Source organism: Sinohyriopsis cumingii, chromosome 3 (genome assembly GCF_028554795.1).
Source record: "Sinohyriopsis cumingii isolate HCF-2022 chromosome 3, ASM2855479v2, whole genome shotgun sequence".
NCBI classification, from domain to species: Eukaryota; Metazoa; Mollusca; class Bivalvia; order Unionida; family Unionidae; genus Sinohyriopsis; species Sinohyriopsis cumingii.
In genome coordinates, this window is record NC_142963.1 from 74132735 (window position 1) to 74159877 (window position 27143).

The 27143-nt window shown below is 35.9% G+C and overlaps 1 protein-coding gene across 1 annotated transcript in view; it reads right to left on the reverse strand.

Annotated features, from left to right (window-relative positions):
* Positions 1-27143, reverse strand: part of LOC149803110 (phospholipid-transporting ATPase ABCA3-like) — an 89871-nt gene that overhangs the window by 29900 nt on the left and 32828 nt on the right. Inside the window, exons 11-14 of the mRNA XM_089952711.1 lie at positions 25035-25190; positions 22901-23111; positions 15978-16227; positions 13459-13571 (exon numbers count right to left, since the gene is read on the reverse strand). Of these exons, the coding sequence (XP_089808837.1) occupies positions 13459-13571; positions 15978-16227; positions 22901-23111; positions 25035-25190 (730 nt within the window). The remainder of the gene's footprint in view (positions 1-13458; positions 13572-15977; positions 16228-22900; positions 23112-25034; positions 25191-27143) is intronic.

Sequence of the window (27143 nt, forward strand, 5' to 3'; positions counted from 1 at the left end):
AGCTTCAAAAGATGTTCACCACATCTTTGGTCTGTTTTAGCAACAAAAGTTCAAAAAGATTGTCACCTTGCCAAAGAAGATGTAGATTTGAGTGGTCTCCCATTGAATAGATAGACTGGTGCTAAGTTCAATCATCAATTACTAGTGGAGTGAATATGCATGCTCTTTCTGGGATGTAATTGCAGGAAGGGCTTGGGAGGATGTGTCTGCATGACAATTGGGTAAGTGCAGTAAAACCAGTCTTAAAAGACCACTCATTCTGAAGAAAAAAAACTTGTCTCTCAAGACAGGTGATCTCTCATGACAGGTCTAAGCATATATAATCAAAGGTCTATGCATGGACACAGTTTAGGGAGAAGACATTCTCTCCTGCAAATCTTGTTGGAGTAACCTGCATCATACAAAGATGGCTGAATATCTTGGGAAGGCAGCCTGTTGTGATGCTGATACAGGTAAACCAGGTCATATTTAGCCTTTTGGTATTATAGGTCATTTGTGTGAACACTTGAGATTGTCATATCTAATGATGGCTTGGACGATATCAGCTAGGGAGGAGTTGCATTTGAATGCTATGTAGTGGTAATTACCCTAAGCATGTGAGCTGTGCATATATGACATTTATCTGGTCCAGGGTTATTTTTATTTTCTAGTAGGCTAAACAGATAACCACTGTATCTAGGGTGACAGAGGCTGAATAGATATACCAGTACTCTCCCATCCTTCTTTAAGTGGAATCAAACAAGTGAGATCTTCCTCTGCTGACTGGTTCATTTCACTTCAGGAGCCACTGACATGGTCCTGTAGATATCCTCAAAAATGAAGGGTACAAAGAAAACAAAGCATGGGTTCCTTCTCAGTGGGCACCTGTTATTGATAATGAAAACCAAAGCATCACAAGAGGAACAAAATCATCACAGCAGAAACACGGATGATATATATCAACACATAACACCTGTACCTCACTGATTCTAACTGTTATAAGTTAAGTGACTAGGAAGCTGGTTTTACAAAAATGAGCTTAGTCATGAAGGCTCTGGACCATGGCTTGAAGAATGCCTTATTCAACCACAGCAAAATGCACAGAGGACTTTATATCAAAGAGTCATGGGTTTGGTCAAGACAATTCACAAGAAAGTCTGAGAAGTCTTCATTCTGGCGAATATCTACCTTCCAAGCTGGTTTAATGTATCAGAGATCATAGAATATTTGCCACTGATTGTAATGATACAAAACATCTCAGACGGCCATAGAAGTTATCTATTTGTGATACTGAAGCTTTTAAGGAAGAGATGTGTTTAACTTTTACCACTGTTAAAAAAGCATTTCCCCTCATGGGTTTTGAAAGTAGTGGTCCTACTTGCTCAAGCAGTTCCATCTCCAATAGGAAAGAGTTCTTTCCAAGGGTTTGTCTGATACAAATTGGGCATGCAGGTTCAACATCTCTTGGTCTGGATTGAAAAAATACATAATGGTTAATTCGCCAGGTGAGAAAAAGGCAGTATCATCCTGGAAGTTTCAGCTATTAGGTAGAAGAGGTCACTGATGCACAATTTTTCCTACTTGAGTGGATCAATCAGGATTGGTCAGAATCCGGATTCCTTTGCCTTCTTAAAGATTTTAGGTATCAGATGGGTATGAAGAAATATATTTTCAGTGAGCTGACGAATACTTTAAGATCTGTGTCTGGTGGGGGTTTGGTGTTCCATTTTGTGAGAAGGCAATCTGCAATGGGTCAACCCCCTTGGATACAGATTTGACTGAAGGCCAAGGAGTGAATGAACTATGTAGCATGGATTGGCTCATTATGTCAAGATGTTGAGTCCAATGGAACCTGAGCTTACTTTGAGTGTAGCAGACTCAAATATGGATTTTTCAAAAAAGGACAACACTTGAGACAATCCCACACAAGAAAGCAATAGTTTGGGGACTTGGGACTTGTGCTCCTCTATTCGTATAGCGGAGTACAACGCAGGGAACATAAGAAATAAGGAACCAGACTAGCATAGGCAATGTTATGATGGAGTAGCTTCCCCTAACCTCGCAAGCCTCACGCGATTTCCATCGAGCTCAGCAGGATGTCATCTTGATGTTTAACCTCAGTGCTTGCTGCATTAGAAAGTAATCTCCAAATTAAAACGTCGTGCACTAAGAATCATTAGCGAAGAAAGTGAAAGAAGCAGAACACTAAAGAGTAACTGTGGATCTAACTTTAATGAAAAATGGAGAAAATAATTCCCTTGACTGGAATACGGCACATCCATTAGGATTACTGGTGTGACTTGTGATCGCGTGATTGCAAAGACTGCAAAAGTTAATAATCCTTTCGTGGCAGGGTTCAAGAATTTTAAAAAATCTGCCCTCGTTCGCCACAAGATATCTGGAAAAAACATTATAATCCAAGACATTCTTTTACAACAAAGAAATTAGTAAACTTGCCGAGACAAATGCGTTTATTTGGAATACACAGTCAGGGGGTCATTGCAGATTTTTTGGTTTTTAACTTTGCTGCAATAAAAGATCGTAAAGTTCAAGTTTAACTAATTAGAAACAAGATGAATCATTAGCATCCTTGATTTTTTTAGTAAATTTGTTCTAGGAAATCGATGATAGTACTCATTTTATTACAGTTAGCAAATTAACTGCCATTTGGTTAAAAAGATTTATTAGGCTTTTTGTATTGGCTTGTATGTAATGTGTTGGTCTATAATATTGCTTCAAAAAGATTATAAGGAGAGTACGACTTTAAAAGAAAAATGAACTAATAAAATTATTCTTTGAATGGATAATGCATTTGTTTGTTAGTTTATTTGTATGTTGAGAGAAAGAGAGTATGTTGTGCAAGTTGCAATATCCTATCTCAAGGTGAAAAAGTATGAATCAGATGAAAATTTGTCAGTATATTTTTAACCCCCACATTTTTTATTTGACCCCCAGTTCTGACACCAAGGTTTTTTTTTTTACCCTCAGTTTTACACCCCTGGGGGATACACTGGTTGATATACATGCAGCAATCATGAAGGGCCAAACCCTGCACACTTGAAAGCAGGGTAGCAGATGGGCACCACAGCTAGTTATGCTGGCATCTAGAGAGATCAGGATTTCCAATGGTTGATCCTCCAGTGAGATAAGCCATCATGAGCTATGGGAGATGCTTCCACTTACTAGATGGGACCTCTTACATTCTGAAATCTTGATCACTTGGTCTTATAAGCAGAACTTTCGACTGCCAGTGGGATAGGAATATGATCAGCAGTGATCTTGTGAAATGACAGTGCAAAACAACGGGTTCATGGCCACATTCAGAAGACCCAAAAGATGAAGGGAATCGTGAGCTAAGATTCTGGTCACAAAGCAGGCGGGAGCGAGGAGAAAACACTATGGTAATTGTCAAGGGATGTTCTAAGTGAAGAATATCCCATACCCAGATGAAAGAAATGCTGGGACAGAATGAAATAGGATTTGTCCTTATTGACAAAGAATCCAAGGCAAAGAACAAGTGAAAAAAGATTTCCATGTCTTACTAAAAATGGATGCTCACTTTGTAGTTTTGGCCTGTGAGGTTGCTTCATCACATAGTTAATGTTTTTTAAAAAAAAAACATAAGATTTTTATTCCCAAAAATTCAATTTAAAATTTTGAAATAAATGATGTCAAAATTCAACTTTGCAAGTACAGACAATGAATAGAATATCAGAAAAACTTCATTTTTTTAGTATGGAAATGTTTAAAAAATCCACAATATGCTTTTTTATTTTGTGTCTTTCAGATTACATGGACACTGTTCAAGGTTCAGTCTTGCTCATTTTAAGAAGGTATCTGACCAGCGAAGTTGTGCAATTGTTCCGCAGCAATGGCAGGTGCCTAGCAGCACTAAAATACAACCTGTGCCACTCAACCATGTAGTAAGTACCAGACCATCAGAGAACAGAAAAAGAAAACCATTTCTTTTGTCAGCTAGACACCAAATTAGAAGTAAATGCTCAATTTTTAAACTTTGAACATAATTTAACACTAATGTAGTAAGATGCAGGATTCAAATATTCCAAATTTAATTGTTGAAAAAAAGCCCATGGTAAATAAAATAAACACATATACACTCAAAATTTTCCCTACTGCATGCAATATTTTGATCCAAATAAGATGTACAATTTGAACATATGCATACAATTAGCATAAAATTACGCTTAAAATTTTCACAATCACAACTAGTAATGTCATTATTTTAAAATAGTATATATATATATATATATATATATATATATATATATATATATATATATATATATATATATATATATATATATATATGAAATACAATAATAATTAATGTGTCACATCCAATGCAGACATCTTTCCATGTTGGATTTTGGTTCAGAAAAATTTACAGACATCCTCCCCCCTTTGAATCAGTTCAGGAAAATGATAATCTTTAGTGCATGCAGTGATTTTCTGTGGAACCTTTAAAAATCCTTCACAATGTAATATGAGGATAATCAAGCAATGTTGGTGAACAAATATGGTGAATCACAACACATGACACAGTGACTTTGATTCTATTTTGGTTGGTTAAAAACAAATAATGTGTCAGGATAGATAAATAGGTAAGAACTATCCACTATCGTTTCTTTAAATGTTGTAATACATTAAGTACCACTTTCAATTCATATTTTTTTTTACAAATATGATTTTTGATAACAATGTTACTTGCACTGATTATGTTTGTATGCAGAAAATCCTTCTATAATGCAAATGTGTGTTATGTGTGTGTATATGTGTTATATGGATTTTTAACAGAAATTTTAAAAAATTTCAGTCATATCACTTTGATGTCTGCAGTGTGGAAGTTTTACAGTGATATCTAGCACCCAGACATCATGCCGCAGACATGTAGCATTACGTCCCACCCAGTCACATTATCCTGATGCCAGGTCGACCAGTCCTAATACTAATCTCTCACTATTTATTATATACCTAGTGAGGCAGCTGTTAGCACCATTTTCATAAGTCTTTGGTATGACTTGGCCAGAGTTGAACCAGTGACCTTCTGCATCCGAGGTGGATGCTCTAAACCACTAGGCCACCAAAGTGGTCCTATAACGCACATCATTTACACAAAACATGGCCATGGCATGGCATAATCATTTTAGCAACTTCTTTATCAATTTCTTCCAAATGATGTTTTTTTTAATTACTACAGTTCGTTTGCCACAGTAAATGAGATTTTATTTGTTCATCTGGCAAGATCAATTATATATTCTAAAAGAAACAAAACTGTCTTTCTTTAAAATAAATGATGTGATCTTATAATGTTTCCATCTGTAAATGTTCAATGAAAATCTGTCAATAAGATGTGACTGGACTTTGCTTGTAATTTTTTAAAATTCCAGCTCTTAATAAAGTTGTTAATCCACTTCACATTAAACCATCAACTGTGACATTAAGTGGACCCTGACCATTTTGTTATATCTCTAATGCCCATACATTACGGAAATTAGTTTCATTTTGTTTGGAATTTGATCAAAAAACGTTAACATAGGGGTTGTGACACTGGGAATGACTTTCAGCTCTGCATAGGTGATTTAACCAAAGTGCAACATGATTGACAGAAAATATACATCTGTGTGCAAACATTAACAGACAGCACAACTGCATGTATAGTTTTTTTTTAAAAACAGAGTCAACACTAATGATACAAAAAAAATCTTTTTCTGGGGTATAAACAAACGACCACAGTTACATTTGTCTAACAAAAAAAATGGTATCTGTTTCTCAATTACCAAATATAATAAAATATGTGTTTGAAACTTCAATACAGACATGAAAATTCTAAATTCTGGTGCAACTAATTTTTATTCAAAAATGATAAGAGACATTTCTCATTGGGCAAGCGTAACACATCTGTTCACAGAAAAGTAGGTATGGTTGAATAGTTTATTTTATTTTATCAAAGATTAAAGCTAGTGAAGCCATTACAGATTAATGTTCGAAATATTACTCTTTGATGGCTGTGTAAATACATGTGCTAGTATAACTTTTATTTTTTCTCAAAATACTTTTGATCAACTGGCTGTTTTAAGTAAAGAATGAGTCAACCGATAAAAATAGCAAAGTGCGGATCAAAATTTGCAAGGTCTTGATAAGAACATTCTGACTAGGCATGAACAAAAACAGCCAATTTCGCAATCCAAGGAAGACTACTCTAATCAGACTTCCACCTGGGAAAGCAGAGGATCCTTGTGCACTCTTATTGTTAAACAAGCTAAAAGACAAGTCAAGCATCTTTATTTGGATAGGGAGGGCTGGATTGCTGGGCTTGTGGATGAGATCCTAATATATTATGATCAAGTAATGTATATGAAGAAGAAATTATAATGCACTAATCACTAGGGTTTTGCAGGGCTGATGTGGCAGGTGCTTTAGCATCCCATTGATTTGATCAAGTTGGCGTTAGGTATATGGATGATGCAAACAATGTAGCATAAGAACAGAACTTGTTGATCAAGCAATAGCATAAAAATAGAACTGGTTGATGAAGCAATCACCATAAGAATAGAATTGGTTGATCAAGCAATCAGCAAAAGAATAGAACTGGTTGATGAAGCAATCACCATAAGAATAGAACTGGTTGCTGAAGCAGTCACCATAAGAATAGAACTGGTTGATGAAGCAATCACCATAAGAATATAATTGGTTGAATCTGGTTAAATAGTTTTAAAACAATTCTAGAAATGTAGATAATCTGAATCAGCTGAGGGAGAAAGGGGACCAGGATAACAGCAAAAGCAGGAATAGCAATTATGTCAACAATGACAAAAGCAATGATGATAATATTAAATGCAATGATGATAATGACAAAGGCAAAGAGATAATGGAAAGCTAATCTTCTAATAAATTATACATCTCTGAGAATACTCACCTGATTACATTAATGTTTGGAATATAATGTTTACAACCTTTCAAATCCAGCAATCTCAGAAAGACAAAAGTTTTGTCTCTCACCTCTATATATCATATAAGCCATGGGAAGACAATTTTACCCATTACTCCCCCTTTCACCCCCACTAGGTGGCACTAGTTTAAGCAATACATCAATGAGGATGCTTTCATTTGCAGGGTATATTGGAAGTATTTAATAGTAATGTGGTTGGGTAAATATTTCTTGGAGAAACGTAATTTATTAAAAAATTGGCTCTCTCCTTCAAATACATTCCCTCATCACATATAGGAGGAGGAAATGCATGAACATCCAACCTATATTATCAACAACCTCTGAGAGAAGAATGCCTGAATTTCCTACAAGAAGGCTAAACCACTCTCCTAATATGATTGTAGTGCAAACGAAGGTCACAAGACCCATGACCACAACACTCAGATCGAGATAAAAAATAACTTTCCCTTACTGAGCAAACAAAAACTTGGTCAAATCCAATGGAAGCACTAAACTCACACCAGGAGGAGGTTGTGCTGATTTCAAAAGGGTTGGTGGTCATCTGGGCCACAGCCACTGAACCCACACAACTCAGTTGACATCTCTAGGATGATAGATCTTGGAGATAACAATTTGAGAAGGTCAACTATGCATGCCAGCCAACAGCTTCTATTGAAACACTGCATTTGAATACGAGACTTGCCAAGACTGATCTAATTTCATGAGAAGAAATTCCATGAGGCATATCTAGTCCTGAGATGATTCATACTATGCTAAGAATATTACCCACTTCTGCCATGGGGCCAGGGCCTGAGATGTTATATCCTCTTTTCCTGCCCTAATGAGCACCACAAATTGCTCTCCTCTGTATGTTTAAAATCAATTTTGAGAGCACAGACTTCGTCTTGCTCAGCTGCCTCTCTTCACATGCTGACAAGGGAAAGAGCTTGGATAACCATCTTCTGAATGCCCCTAGCTGCTAACCAGTTCATAGCTGTAAAAATTTGTTTGTACCATGAACACCATGGAACCATTTGATCTGAACTAGAGATAGTCTGGGTCCACTCTGAGGCCACGCAACTCACACACCATGCTGGCCAAGGCTAGCACTATCCCAAAAAGCAAATCTTATATGATAGCAGCTTCACAGAGGCTCTGGAAAAGGGTTCAGATTTCTCTGAGCTAAGCCAAGTCAAAACCATGGAGTGATATCCCCTGATAGTAACTGAACAGAACTTTTTCTCAGAGAACAGCCAGACAAAATTTTGTACCACCTGAAAGGCTGATACATTCAAAGAGATCATGTTGTTATCTTTCTACAAGTTCATGAATACCAGCCACTTTCCTTCACAGAATTTCAATGTGGAAGGCCTCCTTGGTCATGAGATTCTCTGAATGACCAAAGGTTAAAACTCCTCTTCTATGCAAGCCCCTCCTGACACGAGTCCACCATGAAGAAGAAGTCTGTCTGGGCATGGATGAAACATCTGCATGTTTGGTTGTATGAGCAGATACAATCTTCCTGGGAATGTCCATCATTATTTTAAGCAGATCGTTCACCCATGACTTGTCCCATCTGAATGGGGCTACCAGAATGCCTTTATATTTCTGTCCCAGATTTTCTAAATGACTCTTGAAATCAGAACAGTTGGTGGAAAGACATAGCATCAAATCCCATCCCATCTGACTACCACAGCATCCAAAGCCAAAACTTATGAGCCCAGGACAGGACAGAAAATGGAAGTTGGTTTGTGACTCCACCTTATCACAATGAGATCTATCACCTGATGTTCCCAAACTGCAAATCCACTGAAAGATCAATGCATGAAGGGACTACTTGGTGTGCTGAGTTTTACCCCTTCTTGACAGGCAATCTGTCAAAACGTTCAGTCTGCTGGAAATGTCTGATGTGCACCATCATCTTATGCCAGAATGAACATGTCTAGTGATTTGATACATACATACAACCCACCCTATGCCCCCATTTTAAGAGGTAAGCAACCACACATAACTGCCCATCATTACTAGAACCATTTTCCTGCACAGTTCTCGTACCATGACTGAAAGATATTCATTATGGCCTTCTTTTCCAAGAGGTTTATATTAGAAGCTTCCTCCTGTGGGCTCCACTTGCCACTTAACATGGAGAAGTGAGACAAGCCCTCACTTCTGGATGAACTGGCTTCTGTACAAATTCTGACATCTGAATCTGGCTATTCCAGCAAAAATCCTGCTGTAAGCCATTACTGGTCCTATCACTGATGGAGGCATTGTTTTAACTTTTTCAATATCCAGATGTGCTGATCTAGACACCTGGAATATGGATGCCACTTAGCAAGCAATGCCATCTGAAGTCATCTCATACAGAAGTGGTCTAGGCGAATCACATCTGCTGCTGTATTTAGTAAGCCTATAAGCTGAAGAAACTGTCGCAGAAACAATCTTTTTGTATGAGAACAGCCTTCAGAACTCAATAATTCATGCAATTTGTTTTGTGGGGACATGCACCAAATTGAGATGTCTCAGAAAGTCCATAACCAAATGAATAAAGTGTTGAGATGTGTAAAAAATTCCTAATCCAGATGGACAGAGTGAGATGTGTCAGAAATTCCATACTAGATGGATAGTGTTTAGATATGTGAAAAATTCTATATGCAGATGGACAAAGTGAAATGTGTCAAAACTTTCATACCAAGATGGACAAATTGAGATGTGTAAGAAATTTCATACCCAGAAGGATAAAGTGTTGAGATGTGTCAGAAATTCCATATCCAGATTGACAAAATGTTGATACATGTCAAGAATTCAATACCAGATGGAAAAAGTGTTCAGATCTGTCAAACATTCCAAACCCAGATGAGCAAAGTGTTAAGATGTGTAAGAAATTCCATACCTAGATGGACAAAGAGAGATGTGTAAAAACTTCCATACCCAGATGGACAAAGTAAGATATGTAAGAAATTCGATACCACAATGGAAATAGTTCTGAAATGTGTCAGAAATTCGATACCATGATGGAAATAGTGCTGAAATGTGTCAGAAATTCCATACCACAATGGAAATAGTGTTGAAATGTGTCAGAAATTCCATACCAGATGGATGAAGTTGTTGAGAGGGGGCATCTAGAAAAAAATCCCAACAAATGTTGCCAATCCTTTGTGGATATTAGAACACATACAATGTTACCACAATTATCGATGGATGGTTAAAAATCATAAAGAAGCATGCAGGACAGTAGTAATATTACCTAGTAAAAGCAAGAACTAGTGCCACTTAGTAGAGGTGATGGGGAGGTTATGTTTTTTATTTATTTGTCTATATGGCATATTGACATGAAACATGAAATTTTGTGCCTTTCTGGAATTCTTGGATTCCAGAAGTACTCAAGCTTATATTCCTTTGTTAATGTGACTGGGAAATTCATTCAAAGGAGAAATGATGATGCCAATGATGGTGACAGAATTCATGATGCCAATGGTGATGAAAGAGTTCATTATATCAATGATAATTATGAACTCAATGATGATGATAATGACAACAACAATGATGATGATCATCATCATCATTTTTTGGCAGCTACTTTTACTGTTTATAGACATTTTAACAAAGCAGAATATTTTCACAAAAGCAAATGGATAGGACATCACACTGTCTAGCAGAAAACTATTTCTCACCTCTGCCAGTAGACTGAGACTGATTCCAGGACAGTTCATGGTAGACTGGCAAAGTGTTAAGCTCTACGTCTTGTACCAAATGATCTAAATAGTAGAACGTCAAGATTACACTCTAAGGTTTTACGAATTAAATTTTTTGGTACCTTTAAGATCTTATCATTACGATATACATCAATAAGGCATTGTTCCTCATTGACAGACATTTTACCTTAATTGAAGCACCTTAAAATAGTAACGATACTTAAAGTATTTATATAATGTCTTAATGTGACTATTACATAAATGTATTATTTAATAACTATTGCTACTGTCATCGTCATTAACATCATTATCACCAATTTTCTTATAAGTAGTTGACAGTTAGTAAAGCATGAACATTCTTAGGAGAATAACAGAATTTGCTTTTATAAGTGATGTTATGGGGACATGGCGTTAGTTTAGATGAAATTAATATTTGGATAGCTTAAGTTTAGATTATCAGTGCTCAAATAAAACTGTTAATTTGATTATTTCTGATTAATCTGGACTTTTCAATCAAATGGATAAAACTAAATCTGGACAGAATAAAATCATTTTCAAAAATCTGAATTACCAATTATAATTATATAAAAACTTGTATCTTGATGAGTCAATTTCACAAAAATCCCATCTTTGAGTAAACAAAACTCTGCCCACAACTGTGCATGCCGATCATCTGTGAAGTATGATGTCTTAACTGCAGTAATAAAATGTTTTTAATAAAGCTAGTTAGTAATAAAATGTTTTTAATAAAGCTAGTTACCTTTGGGTCTAACATTGAGATACAAACAATCAATCTGACTTGCATACATTTAATATTGAGATACATACCTTCCATCTGATTTGTACAGATATAACACTGAGAGACATACTTTCAATCTGATTTGTACAGATATAACACTGAGATACATACCTTCAATCTGATTTGTACAGATATAACACTGAGATACATACCTTCAATCTGATTTGTACAGATATAACATTGAGATACATACCTTCAATCTTATTTGTACAGATATAACACTGAGAGACATACTTTCAATCTGATTTGTACAGATATAACACTGAGAGACATACCTTCAATCTGATTTGTACAGATATAACACTGAGAGACATACCTTCAATCTGATTTGTACAGATATAACACTGACAGACATACCTTCAATCAGATTTGTACAAATATAACACTGAGATACATACCTTCAATCTTATTTGTACAGATATAACACCGAGAGACATACTTTCAATCTGATTTGTACAGATATAACACTGAGATACATACCTTCAATCTGATTTGTACAGATATAACACTGAGATACATACCTTCAATCTGATTTGTACAGATATAACACTGAGATACATACCTTCAATCTGATTTGTACAGATATAACACTGAGAGACATACCTTCAATCTGATTTGTACAGATATAACACTGACAGACATACCTTCAATCAGATTTGTACAAATATAACATCGAGATACAAACATTTAATGATGAATACAAATTTAACATTAAGATAAACATCTTCAATTTGACATGTACTAATTTAACTCTGAGATACAAATTTAATAGCGGGATAAAATATGAGCCAAGTACATACTACACTGGCTATCCAATCGATCCAGAATCAAACACAAAATTTGTTCTCTGTTCTATGTTTCAATGACAGACTCTAGTCCAACATACCTATCCGACCTCATCCATGTGTACACACCAGCAAGATACTTACACTCCTCTTCTGACAATCGTATACTCATTATTTGCACTATGAAAACAAAGTCATATGGACAGCGTTCTTTTGCATACCAGGGCCCAGCAACGTGGAATGAATTGCCCACTGAACTTAGACACAAAGACACAGTGATCCTATTCAAGAGTTCTCTCAAAACTCACTTATTTTGACTGCAAGAACAAACTTAAAGACCTAATGTTTCCTACCTTAAATATTCTCAGCATGTTTTTTATGTTTTCTAATTTCATAGTGCTTGTTTTTGTAACTGTATCATTATATATGTTTTTTATCTTTTAGGTATTGTCTAATGTTGTAAAGCGCTTAGAGCTTCTGAAGATTAGGCACTATACAAAGTCCTCATTATTATTATTATTATTATTATTATACTCAAGTTGAGGATTTTAATAAAAGTGGCATTACAAAAATGTACATGTCTGTAAAAATAATGTTTACTGAATATATTAGTGGATAACTTAAATATTGTGGTCATAACAGCTTCAAACCAGAAACAACTGAAATTGGATTATATGCTGTTAGCATAAATTTGTTTAGAAATCAAGACATTTGGGCACATTTTTTTTAATTTTATGACTTAGAGGCAAATATCAAAGAGTCAGGAGACATGGCATTGTTAATGTGCACTACACATGTACATGCATTTCCTGAGGTAGACATTGCTAGTTTATATATATATATATATATATATATATATATATATATATATATATATATATATATATATATATATATATATATATATATATATAATTTCCAAGAGTGTGGGCCTGTTCAAACCGATAGTTTTACCATTACATCAACATTCAAATTTCTAGCTTTAATATTAAAAAGATTCCTCCGTAATGAAAGAAAATCTAGATTTTGCTTCTGAAATCTGGTCTTTTCTTTTCATTACAGTGGGATCCAAATGTCTGGAGAAATATCACTCTTCACGTCCATTTTCAAAATACTTCAAAGAGCCCTGGGTGATGGAGGAGTTCAAAGGCCCTAAACATGCCTGTACACATGTACAGATGGATGGACAGACATTATAAGAATATCCCTGCACTCCTTTTTAGATGTGGGGATAACAACAATAACACTTGCCTACATGTTGAAGATTAAGAGTCCCACCTGCAGGGTAAGTAGAGGGTTCATTGTTACTGGAAATTGTGGGCTGGAATTCTCCATTCAGCTTTTCACTCTTGCTTTCTCCAACTCTGAAAACAGAGTGAAAAGGATTGCTGAAATTAAATACATACAACAAGTACATTAACACGAATACAGTATTTATCTTTTTCGGGTTTACCTATGAACTTAATGTGTCTCTGTGTTTTGCTTCGAATAACTTCCTAATTAACCATTTAATCTGTGACGATGCAATACAAATTGTTCATTCAAGTATAAAGAAAGTTTTAAAATAATTATTTTGTTGCAAAAATAAACTGGCCATTTTCTGATATATGCAGGTTACTGTCATACTTTCTGTTGCATTGTCTTCCAAATGTTTTATACTTTGTGACATAGTTTTTATACTTTGTGACCTAGCCTGGATACTTGATGACTCAGGCTTTATACTTTACATTTATTGACCAAGCCTTTATATACTTATTATTTTAAGTTCCAGCCTTTATACTCTGTATTTTATGATCTGGCCATTACACGTTATGACCCAGCCTTTATACTTTATGATCTAGACTTTATACTTTATGACCCAGTCTTTTGGCTTTATGACCTAGCCTTTATACTTTAGGACCCAGCCTTTATACTTTAGGACCAAGCCTTTTGGCTTTATGACCTAGCCTTTATACTTTAGGACTCAGCCTTTTGGCTTTATGACCTAGTCTTTATACTTTAGGACCCATCCTTTATACTTTATGAACCAGTCTTTTCACTTTATGACCAAGCCTTTATATTTTAGGACCCAGCCTTTATACTTATGGACCCATCCTTTTGACTTTATGACCTAGCCTTTATACTTTATGACCCAGCCTTTATACTTTATGACCCAGCCTTTATACTTTTGGACCCAGCCTTTTGACTTTATGATCTAGCCTTTATACTTTAGGATCCAGCCTTTATACTTTTGGACCCAGCCTTTTGACTTTATGACCTAGCCTTTATACTTTAGGACCCAGGTTATATTTTATGATCTGGCCATTACACGTTATGATCCAGCCTTTATACTCTATGACTTAACCTTTATTTGTTATATTTTATGACTGAACTTCATACTTCATGACCCAGCCTTTATACCTTATACTTTATAACCTAGCCATTTTACATTATATTTTATGACCCAGCCCTTGAAATAGGTTAAGTTCTGAAATGTAAAGTAAACCAGAATATTCTTTTGCATTTTTTTTCCACAATACTTTACTAGTGTAACACTTCATCTTTTATGTGTGTTTTGGATTTTTAATGTAGTTTTAAAATTTGCTCAGTCATATCGCTATAATGTCTGCAGCGTGACAGTTTTATAGTGATGTCTAGCGCTGGGGCATCATGCTGCAGACATGTCCCACCCAGTCACATTATCCTGACACCAGGCCAACCAGTCCTAGCACTAACCTCTTAACGCTGTGCGCCAAGCGAGGCAGCTGCTAGTACCTTTTTTTTAATCAGTCTTTGGAATGATTTTTACACCCATGACCCACTTCATCTTTTAACTGCACTTTAATCTCAAGCATGATTTACTCACATATAATAGTCTATAAAATATAATATAATAACTCACAAGAATCGCTATATGGCATTACTCATATATAAGTCTATAAAAAATTTACAAACAAAATGCTGCAAAAATAGTTCTTATATATTTCTTGATCAAATACTATAAAGGAATCAATGCATCATCAAGCAAAGACAAAATGACTCAAACAACCTACATCATGATACTGAAATATTGGCAGACGACTAACTCCTGATCTGTAAAAGGACATGGTGAACTATCATTTAAGTATAAAATGGGAGAGTAAGCAAAGATAAAAATGGATTCTAACATTAAATTCATACTCTTTTCAATGTATTCAAACAAAATTAGAAACATAAATTCAAACGTGTCCTGTCATAAACTGGCTACAGATTCCACTTAATATCTGAAACCATTATTAATACTGGCTCAGAATCGACTGAACAAATCTACATAATCATCAAGTGTCTCAATACTATGTATAATAGATTAATGGCATCTCACCAAGGAATATAACTTTCCTTCATATGTTTTGGTTGACTCTGAATGCTATTTTCAGCACATTATAGGCTATATATGGAAGCCAGTATATAAATGGCAGAGCACAAATCAGGGAGGAACTACCAAACCATGGGAAGCTACTGGCAAGCTTTTTCACATACCCGAACTGGCTTGCATTTGTTACCTATATTAGTTAGACTGTAACAATATAAAATACTTATTAATTCATTTAGATACTTGTTTTCATTATCAATCTATGTTTCTGAAGCAACTTGCCATATAGAAAATACAAGTAATGTAGAAAAGAAGATATTGTTTATCCTACTTACATTTTTGTCTTAAAACAAACATGAATAGTATACAAACATATAAACATACTACCATATTATTGTAACTTATTTCCTCAAATATGGGGCATCAAGCCAATTCATACTTAAGAAACACTTCCTCCATGGTTGTTACAGAAGCTCCATAACTGTCTATCCCCAGAGTAGCCTTGTTGGTCTCAATGTCAGTGAAAAGTGCCTCAAACTTGCTGACACTCTCATGAGACAGAATGTAGGAAAGTTCAGCACCAATGTTGTTCTCTAACTGAGCCTGGGGGACATAGCTTTGAATTAATTCTGTGACTCTGTCCACTTTACAGCTTTGATTTTTCACCATAGCCAGGTGGTAACCAGCACCTGCAAAATTGGAAGATTGCATGTCATAGTTTCTTTCCATATGTAAAGGAAATTTATTATTTAGTTATGTTTCTCCAAATAAATATATCTGATTTGGAGGTAGCATAGAGTAATTTCCTAATGTATTAACATTAGGAAATTACTCTATGTTACCTCCAAATCCAGCTCGCCCTGAAAGATGAAAAAATGTCTTTCTGTCTACATATCATATAGATGATGGGAATTAACTATTACAGATCAACTCCTTTTCCTCTGCTGTGTGGTCACCCATATTCCAGATGTTTACCGGTTTAAGCTTAGGTGAAACCAGTAACAAGCTGCTCCCATTTGTGGGGACAGACATGAGGGATTGACAGATTAGGTAAGTATTTTTGGAGAACATAATTACTAAAAACGATATTCTTCCTCCACTGAATATATTACCCAATCACACTAACATTTGGCAAATAGGTAAAAGGAGGAGGAAACTCTATTCACATCACACTGAAAGAACACAATGGCTACTCTACTGAAAGGATGAACTTATCTAAAATGAAGTTAGCCCACCCAAAAATTTGCATTTATACACAGGTAAGGGCAATCGGTGACACCACAAAATGAGTGTGTTTAATGAGTCCTTCAGCTCTGCCTCTCTCTCTCTCTCTTGATTGATTCAGCTACAGCAGATAGTTATTCACTGGTTGCCTATTTATGCTGGCTTGATTTTAGGAAGAAAACCAGGTTACAGGTAGCATAAATGGAACAGAGCTACCTAGATTTCAGATCCATAACCAAACAGCTCTCTCACCCTACAAGCTGAAGCTAGATCTAACAGGAAGCAAGTCTTGTATAACAACTGTTCTTGTGATGTGGAAGACAAGTGCTCGAACTCAGATGAGTTAAGCCATGTCAAGACTCAGGAAAGGTTCTATTTTGGGAACAGGGTGAGTGAGCATGGCCTAATATGTCAAAACTGAACAAGTAAAAAAAATGGTCTTTGTTGTAGCCAATATTGTCTCTTCCATGATGTCTACTGATTGTGACAGGGACTAGCCATGCCTGTAGGCCCAGGAATGGAGAAACGAAGGTGGGCAGTTTTTTGTTCCACCTGATCACAAACATGTCTAGCATCAGTCAGATGGATGGATGATGGATGGAGATAACACTCTACATGAAGCGGCTGGACTTACCTGGGTAATCAGTCAACCAGGCCACTGAGTCTGCCAGGGTTGCATTGAAGTTGTATGTTTAAGTGATATTGGTACACCAATGCAGGTACTTCCATACCATAATACAAAGTCTGGTGATTGTGTCCCCTCTTATTTAAAGTGGCAGAAACCAAAATTTCTGGCATTATCAGAACCAACTTTCTTTGGAAGTGTTCCTCCCAAGCATAGAGGGCATTAAGAATAACCCTTATTTCCAGGAAATAAATGTAAACAGCCTTCTCATGCAGTGTCCATTTGACAATGATCATCAGAAACTCTGGTAGCATGTGTGCTCCCAACCCAACAAACTGGCATCTGTACAGAGTGTGATATCCTGTTGTAGGTTTTCTAAAGGTATTTCTGCTGCTAGCATCAGTCAGATGGATGGATGATGGATGGAGATAACACTCTACATGAAGCGGCTGGACTTACCTGGGTAATCAGTCAACCAGGCCACTGAGTCTGCCAGGGTTGCATTGAAGTTGTATGTTTAAGTGATATTGGTACACCAATGCAGGTACTTCCATACCATAATACAAAGTCTGGTGATTGTGTCCCCTCTTATTTAAAGTGGCAGAAACCAAAATTTCTGGCATTATCAGAACCATCTTTCTTTGGAAGTGTTCCTCCCAAGCATAGAGGGCATTAAGAATAACCCTTATTTCCAGGAAATAAATGTAAACAGCCTTCTCATGCAGTGTCCATTTGACACTGATCATCAGAAACTCTGGTAGCATGTGTGCTCCCAACCCAACAAACTGGCATCTGTACAGAGTGTGATATCCTGTTGTAGGTTTTCTAAAGGTATTTCTGCTGCTAGCCACTGATACAGGAAGTGCTTGATTTCACTTGAGATGGTAATCTGATGATCTAAATGATGGTGCTACTGTGTCAGATGTGCATGTAAAGGCAACAGGTCTTCTGCTGCATTGAGCATGCCAAGGATTTGAAGAAACTCTTTCACAGAAATCAATTTTCCAATGCATGAATGATACTATCATTGCATCTGGAAGGAAGATGAACCTGGCTGATTTGCACTAGAAACTCCATACCTAGATGAAAATATTTTACACAGGGACAAGATCCAACTTCTCCACATTGATCATAAAGTGTGAAGGAATTTTATATTATCATGAACCAAAAATCAAATATTTTTGCAGTATGTCATCCAGGACATCCTGAAGTGGGATTTGGCACAGTCTAGTGTCTTGGTGAAGACCTAAGAGCAGAGGCTGAGGACAAATGGAAGGAAGCAAAATTGGTACAATAACCTGCAGTAGAAGAAACAAAAGTTATCAGCATGATACCCTGTGAATAGGTATATGGAAATAGGTGCCAAACAGACTGATTACTTATTTCTCATACTGCAGACAGACAGACATATGAACCTTGCCATTTCCACACTGAACTTCAGGGAAGTGCTAGACTGAATCTGTTAGAGTCTACAACAGGTCTCAATTTCCCATTGGTTTTCACAACAAGAAAAAGTCTGGATTAGAAAACCCAGGGAGTACCATTTTTTTACTAATCCATCGCATGCTGTATTAGCAAAAGTGGTATTGCCTTCTGTAAAACATACACCTTCATAGGATTGCTTATGATATCCTTCATGATGGGGGATGACAAAAGTGGAGGAGGCTGGATGAACAAGATCTGGAGCCCCGCTGAAACAACTTGGATAGCCCAATCATTTGTGGGAAAAAAGCTGATCTGTCTGGCACAACAGAAGGAATCTGTGCCCATAGGAGGATCACCAGTGGGCAGAAAGGCAATCAAGTCATTGACATGTGGCGGTAGGCTTATGGGGAGGAAAAACCTGGTTTTCTCTCTGCCCTCCTTCCTGACCTGCCTGTGGAAGTTAGTTGCACAAGGCCTTCTACAACTCTCATGGCTGTTGCTAACGAGCTGCCCCTTCAATTTTTGCAATCTTTCCGTTGACAATCATCTCTTTTCTGGCAACCCCATGATAAGACCATACAGAGATAGGGATTTGCATGGTGAACTGAATGGGCAACTCTAGTGTTGCCAGCTTCCTCACCTCATAAATGTAATCCTTTAAAAATGAGGTAAGTAAAAAGGGAGTACAGGGATACCACGTGATGGAGTTTAAGAGAAGAGGTTTGCTGGAATGCATCTCTTCTTATCAAATCAAATTTACATGAGACCTTTATGGCATTCAACATGATGTTGTGAGCAGCCCATGATGATATGGCATAACGATTCTTGGGCATGGTCACTTCTTGACCAACTTATATGTGGCATTAAACACTTGTTTGTCCACTTTATAACAGAGTGGAGTGACAATGTTGATGGATATAATATCCTGGTCATCATCTAAATGATGTGATTTTACCAGTGTGGTGAGAAAGTTGTTGCCAAATGACTCACCAAGAAGGACCCTCAAATAATCTGGCTCACACATTATTATGAGATGCCCAATGATTTCTGAATCATTGACAAATGTTGTTAAGTTCTAAAGGACAAATTTTCATATTCTTTATCAACATCCACAGGGGCCTTGACCTTGTATGCAATATTAACTGCTGGTCAAGTAAAGCATACCAACATAGGGAAATTTTTTATAATTCTCCTTGAATGCTGCCTTAAAAAGTGAATTCTGTCCTTAATATGGCTGGATTGGAATGTTCAGGCAAGTCCATGGCACCTTTCCCTCATTAGTTGGGGAGTTATCCTTCTTCTGTACATGCTGCATCCAGAGTATAGAATTCTGTATGGCAGTGATGATGCTAAATCATCCCCAGCTTCTATATGTTGGATATGCTAAAAGAAATGGCCAAGTCATGTCTAGTACAGAGCATGGTCAGGCTGTGGAATATTGGTCTAGTATGGTCAGTTCAGCCCAGCCAGACAGCTGGATAGATGGCTCCAGTTGTGATGACTATTTGCTATGTACCGATACCTTGGATATGGTCAGTCTGGCTATCGGTCAGCCAGGGTATTCTGCTAAGTGAAAGATGGTCTGGATGGCAGTCAGGATGGCATATCGCAAATTATATATAACCTGCAGACTGGTCCAGCCAGCAAGATAAGAAGGTAATTCAGAATACCTGGCTTTAACAGTCAAAAGTCAATGCATGGGCAGAGATAAGGACTTATGCCCAGTGGGTTGCCGAATTTGGTTAAAAATGGTCCTAGGTTTGCCCTACTCACTCATCAATATTTATAGGCAACAAAGCTTGCATTAATATCTCATGCAATTCCAATATAGCTTAAATAAAATTAAATAACATTGCTTGGCATAGTTTTGATTGGATCTCAAGAGATGGTCAATGTAGATGATGATTAAGTTATCTTTTTCAGAGGTGTAAGTGGCATCTTGACATCTCCCATCAAACTGCTAAATAATTCCAAATTCAGATGAATGCTGATTCTTCATATTCAAAAGATGACCATTTATATGGCCTTTCGATTGCCTTTACAAGGCAATGGACCAAACATCTGCACATGTTACATGGGTGCAAAGAGAACATTTTGTACAGGCAAATCACATATCTAGGTCGTCCCTGATGTCTTAAAGTGTCTGCACTTCTTGCACTGAATTTCTGATTAAAGAGAGAAGCAAACAAACAAGTTCACACAAATATACAAATTCTTCAAGTAGGTGGACTCACACTATTGAGACAACCTATGAAGTGCATAATAAACTGAACGATAACACATGGACAATAATGACAAAAAAAAATACATAAATAGAACAAATTTACTTGGAAACATGCAAATGTTGTATATACCGAGTATTAACTATCTGTCTAATAATATACTTCAAAAAATAAATGTTTGATGGTCAAAACTGATTACAAATTGAGGCATTGTTCACATCTGCAATCAAAAAGTTAAAACATCCATGATATGGATAGCCAACTAGTGGAAACAAGGGGAATTAATCTGTAAGAGCTACCTCCCTTCATCTACTTGCTAAAGATCTATTTGGAGGTAATGAATTCAGAGGTAACCATAATTTTCTAATGTTAATGTGATCAGGTAATGTATCTGATGGAGAAATGACAACTTTGAGAATATAATCTATGTAATGGAATTGAAATCAACAAAGATTTACAAAAACATGTCCCCAAAAAAAGTACAGTAAATATCCCCTCTTGAAATCCCCCCAGACTTCTCAAAAGGCAGATCACCAAATCACCTAAATGAATGTAGCATTTTTTATACCATTTGGTTCCCATCATAACAAGCAACCTCTTATATATGGCCAGCTTTCATGGTCACAGGAATGAGAAGTATATTCTCAGGACAGAACAAATCATTCAAGTGATACAGAATATACTGAAAGACACATGTTCAATTTATCTACGTTTTATAGTACAGCCTACAGAGATAATTTAATCTCTTAATCAAGCACAAGTGGAAGCATTATACTGTGCTGTGCCCCTTCTATCATTGGTAATTAATATTTCCTAGGACTAAACTTTTTCTTTATCAAAATTTAAGATGAAATTTATGATTATAACCTATTTAAACAGAGATACCCCACCCCCACCCCACATCAACAATAAATCACAACAACTTTGAGTGAATATCAAATGTACATGTTTTACAGGATTATGAGGTGGATAGAAAATGAACACATACAATTAAACCTTCCAATAAACATGATTATTATGACATCATCAATACAATGTGACTTTTACCCAGGTTTACCGTAGCACAGCGAACTCTGGGAAAGACTAGACATAAACTCACCTAGCTGCTACTGATTCTTGTTGAATAAATTTTAAAAAAGCAAATTCTTATGTATTTTAATAATTACATTGACAGTCCTGTGAAAGAGGGTGATCAAGTCAGTGAAAAGTATATGAGATGTTTTGGAAATAAATATGGATTTATGACCCACCATAAATAAGTCATACAGGCTTTTTAGAGAAAAAGCAAACATGATTTACTGAAAATATTCACACACCAATATATCCTATTTTGAGGTACTTCATATGATGGGTCTATAATCTTCAATATGCAAAAGTTTTATGAATTTTAAATATATATTCAATTAAACTATGGACAGTTAGTAACACCATACTTTTTGCAATACTCTTCTATGCAATGATCCTTACTCCTTACTTGGGGATAGATATTTAACTATGAGTAGGAAAAATGCACACCAACATATGCATTGTAAGTTAATTTGGATTGTTTGAATCATAAGCTAGGCAAAAATATCAATTTTCAAAAAATGTTAAAATATTTCAACATTTCAAAACTAATAAACCTTAAAAATAAACACAAAACAAGACCAAAGATGAAAGACAGTAGAGAATGGTCTCCTCCTCATGGCTTCTGAATGAGCATGCTGTCATAACATGAGTGAAAATAGTAATTGAAAAAAGACAAGATTTGGCAAAACTGTCTTAATCCAAGGGAAGACAATTCTCATGTGATTTCCATCACAGTAAGCAAATCACATTTACGCACTGTTAGAATTTAAAAACCAAGGAAATATCAATGTGGATTACCATATTTGTTTTTCAGGAAAAGAGAGGTTCCACAGCACTTGACAACCCCTTCAGCCATGATGGCTATTCTATCACCTAAAATGTCTGCCTCATCCATAAAGTGCGTGGTGAGGAGCATGGTTCGTCCTTTACGATTGTTTTTCAGTACGGTCCACATCTGCCGACGGGCATTAGGGTCCATTCCTGATGACGGCTCATCTAAAATCACTATCTGTGGACAGTGAAAAACAATATGAAGACATCTTTTCATTAACTTGTAATAAATTCAGAAAATTTAATATAGTTTCAGCTACTTGATATCTGTTTATCCCAACAACAGCTCTGATATAATATCAATAATGGGGATGATACACTGTTTCCTCTCTAATATTCTAAGGTTTCCTTATACGGGATTTAACATATGTACCAGTCTGATCAGCCATGGCAGGCATCATCCTGTTATTCTGAGTAATGTTTCTATAAGACAGTGTCAAAAAAGAATATTAATGCACCAAACCATCAAATTAGCAATAGAAAAATTGGTTCTCTCTCAAAAGTCAAGAACTAAATGTCACTAAAATCAATTAACAATAACAGTATAAAATACAATGATTTCAAATGGGATTCAAAACCATACCTTTTATGTTATGGTCAGCAGTATAATGAATGATTTTACAATAAGGAATCACTATGTCATGAGATGGTCAGCAGTATGAGTGACTTTACAATGAGGGACCACCTCATTATGGAATGGACAGCAGTATAATAAGTGACTTGACACTGAAGACCACTACATTATGAGTGTGTGTATGTGATTTGGATTTTTAACATAGCTTTAACAATTTTTCAGTCATATCGCTATGATGTCTGCAGTGTGGCAGTTTATAGTGATGCTTAGCACTGGGGCATCATGTCACAGACATGTAGCATTATTTCCTACCCAGTCACATTATCCTGACACCAGGCCGACCAGTCCTAACACTAACCTATTAATGCTGAGCGCAAAGTGAGGTATGTTAGTACCATTTTTGTAAGTCTTTGGTATGACTCGGCGGATGCTCTAATCACTTGGCCGCCAGAGCAGTCCCTACATTATGAGATGGGCAGCAGTAAAATAAGTGACTTACAATGAGGGACCACTGCATTATGAGATGGACAATGGCATAATGAGTGAATTTACAATGTGGGACCACTACATTAGGAGATGGGCAGTAGTAAAATAAGTGATGTTGAATCAGGGAACACTGCATTATGAGATGGACAGCAGTATAATAGGTGACTTTACAATGAAGGAACACTGCATTATGAGATGGGCAGCAGTATAATAGGTGACTTTACAATAAGGGAACCACTGCATTATGAGCTGGGCAGCAGTATAACAGGTGACTTTACGATGAGGGAACCACTGCATTATGAGCTGGGCAGCATTATAATAGGTGACTTTACAATGAGGGAACCACTGCATTACTAGATGGGCAGCAGTATAAGTGACTTTACAATGAGGGACCATTGTGCTTAGAAAGGCCACAGTCTAATGGGTAACTTTAAAATGAGGGACCACTTATGTTTAAAGTAATTCAGGTTTATACAACATTTTAAACAGCAACAGATTATTATTCAGATTCTGGATTGGTGACCCGTAAGTTACCCTTGACCTTGGCGGTGCTAATCACTACTTAACTAATCATTTTAATTGACAAAATTTGCAAATAGCATTTGTTACTCAGAACTGGAACATCTTTGTTCATCAGTACTTTCAAGAAAGAAGAAAATTATAATACATATAAAAGACTCCTTTATGGCCACTGCCTACTGCAATCTGACTTACTTTGAAAATCCCACAGTATCATTTACTTTCTTGGCTGAGTGAAAAACTGCACAACTATAGCCTTTAACTGATAATGTTAAGATAACAAAATTAAACAAAAAACTTTCCAAAACAGTAAATTTATAAAAGCATCTTATCCCACAGAACATAATCCAAACTAACCATGAAGTTTCCATTCAGTTATGTGAACATTCTTTTACATGTGTACATGTTATCATTTTTCATGTCAATATAACAAGGATTAAATCTATATGGTAAGTGAATATTACAATGGTATTCCTTAAAAAAAGATTAATAAATTATCTGAAAAATAAAATAGAGTTTGACCTTTGATCCAGCAATTAGAGCTATTCCAACAGATAACTTTCTTTTCATGCCTCCGGAGAGGTTCTTGGACTGCACATTTCTCTTGCTCCGCAAGTTAATGGCACCCAACATGTTGTCTACTTCATTTGTAACCAAGTTCGATGGGCAACCCTTCAACTAAAACAGAAGAAAAAAAAATCAGAGAATGTCATGTTTGATGAAATAATTTCATGTTAGAATGGTATTAACAAATATCTGAGAAGGTAATTTAGATTATTGTCAATAGAAGAACACTGGCTGATTTTTTCATGTTATAAATATCATTCTGCATTGTACTCGTTTTATAACAAATTAATAAGTGTTATACAGCCTCTTTGTTGTTTATCAATTGTATGTAATAATCATATTTTGCTGATGGCTTTACAAATAAAATTGATTGATTTAAGCTTTGGACAGTACAGAGCTTCATTTCAGAATAAAATGCAATGTAATTAATGACTCATTAGAAGCTATAACAGTTCTAAAATACGACTTATAAAAATGACTGCATTTTATTAGTTTACCATAATTCATTTAACTGTGAGATATCAGTTTGTATTTATTGTACGTTTTACATTATTATGGCAACACCATCAAGCAAATGTAGACACGCAGAGATGCTGGTCCGCACAAAGCAGATCACCCAAAAGCTACCATTCAAGATATCCATCAGCATGTTATATCTAACTCAGATTTTCAGATAAAACCAATGAATCAACATCACATCAACCAAGTTGTCTGGTGCAAACAGATGCTTGTATGGTTAAAAAAATTCTGCAATTGTTGAATCATTCAAATCCAGTATTCCCAAAGTCAAAAATAAGGTCCAATCATCAACACATTTCTGCACAAGCTGTTTTATCCATTCAGCTTGAATTGGATTGATTGATGAGGTTTTCAGTGAAGTCTAGTGATTGAAGCTGATCATATATGAGGCAGGTTCCAACAATGGAGTGATTTAATATTTTTTAATTTAGTTAGCATCATTGCACTTTAATGGGCTCTAAACACATCAAATGCTGACACTGCTTGCTAAATGCATTGAATAAGGGGCAGCTGGTTACTGGAATCTAAGCTGAATTTTACCATTCTTCAGCAGCCGTGTAAATACTATGACTGTCATAAAGTAATTGATGAAGCAATTTATAGACAGATTTTTAAGGAAGAGATCACACACATGTAATTTCATAACCAATTGGCTTAGTGTTGTTGGCTGCATTGGCTTTCTATGATGTTCAGTATAAGTGATATATTTTGACATTTGTTTGATTTTCCACAAGACATACTCAAATTGACACACGATGTACAATAAACATAATTGTGTCGCTTACTGCTTTTATTCGCTGAATAGGCCTTTTTTATTCTTCTGTACTGATTAACACTTCTTAAGAAACTTATTTTCCCATTCATCTTGAATGCATATTGCTTGCTGGGCACCATTCTTTTTAAATTCTATAATCAATAGTTTGATCATGTAGATGCATAGCATGAAAAAAAAAATATGTGCAGTTTAAAGTGTCTGTGGTACTACTGTAAAGTTAGTCCAGTTCCCGGATCCAAATCAAACACAGATGAGGAAATTATCCAAATTTTATGGAACAACAAATTTTTGAAGTTTTTTTATTCCATAAGTTCGTATTTTAACAGTCATATTTGTTAGACTTGCAGCAAAATCATAAGGGTTGGCAGGTCTGGAGTTGTGCTCATTTATGTGGCAGTATTGTTTAAACCACTGAAACAACCATCATTTTGTTGTCATCATAGTTTTGTTATTTTGTACTCTTTTGACACAGGGCATTCGCATTGTGGATATATTTCAGTCCAACACAAGAGACAGTGTGATAGTGATGTATATATTCTACTGAAAAAATTTAATAGCTTCCTGAAAATGCATCAAAAGAATGCTCTCAAAGTAAAAACTAAGAAAAACAAGACTTAGGAACATAGGAGATTACAATCATTGGTAACACCATAATCTTAGTTGATCCTGTCTTCATTTTCCTGATCATGTGCAGAAAACTTGTTATAACAATACAAACAATTTAAGGAACTCTTTCCAGAAATACCAGCTAAGCTGAAAGAACAAGACAA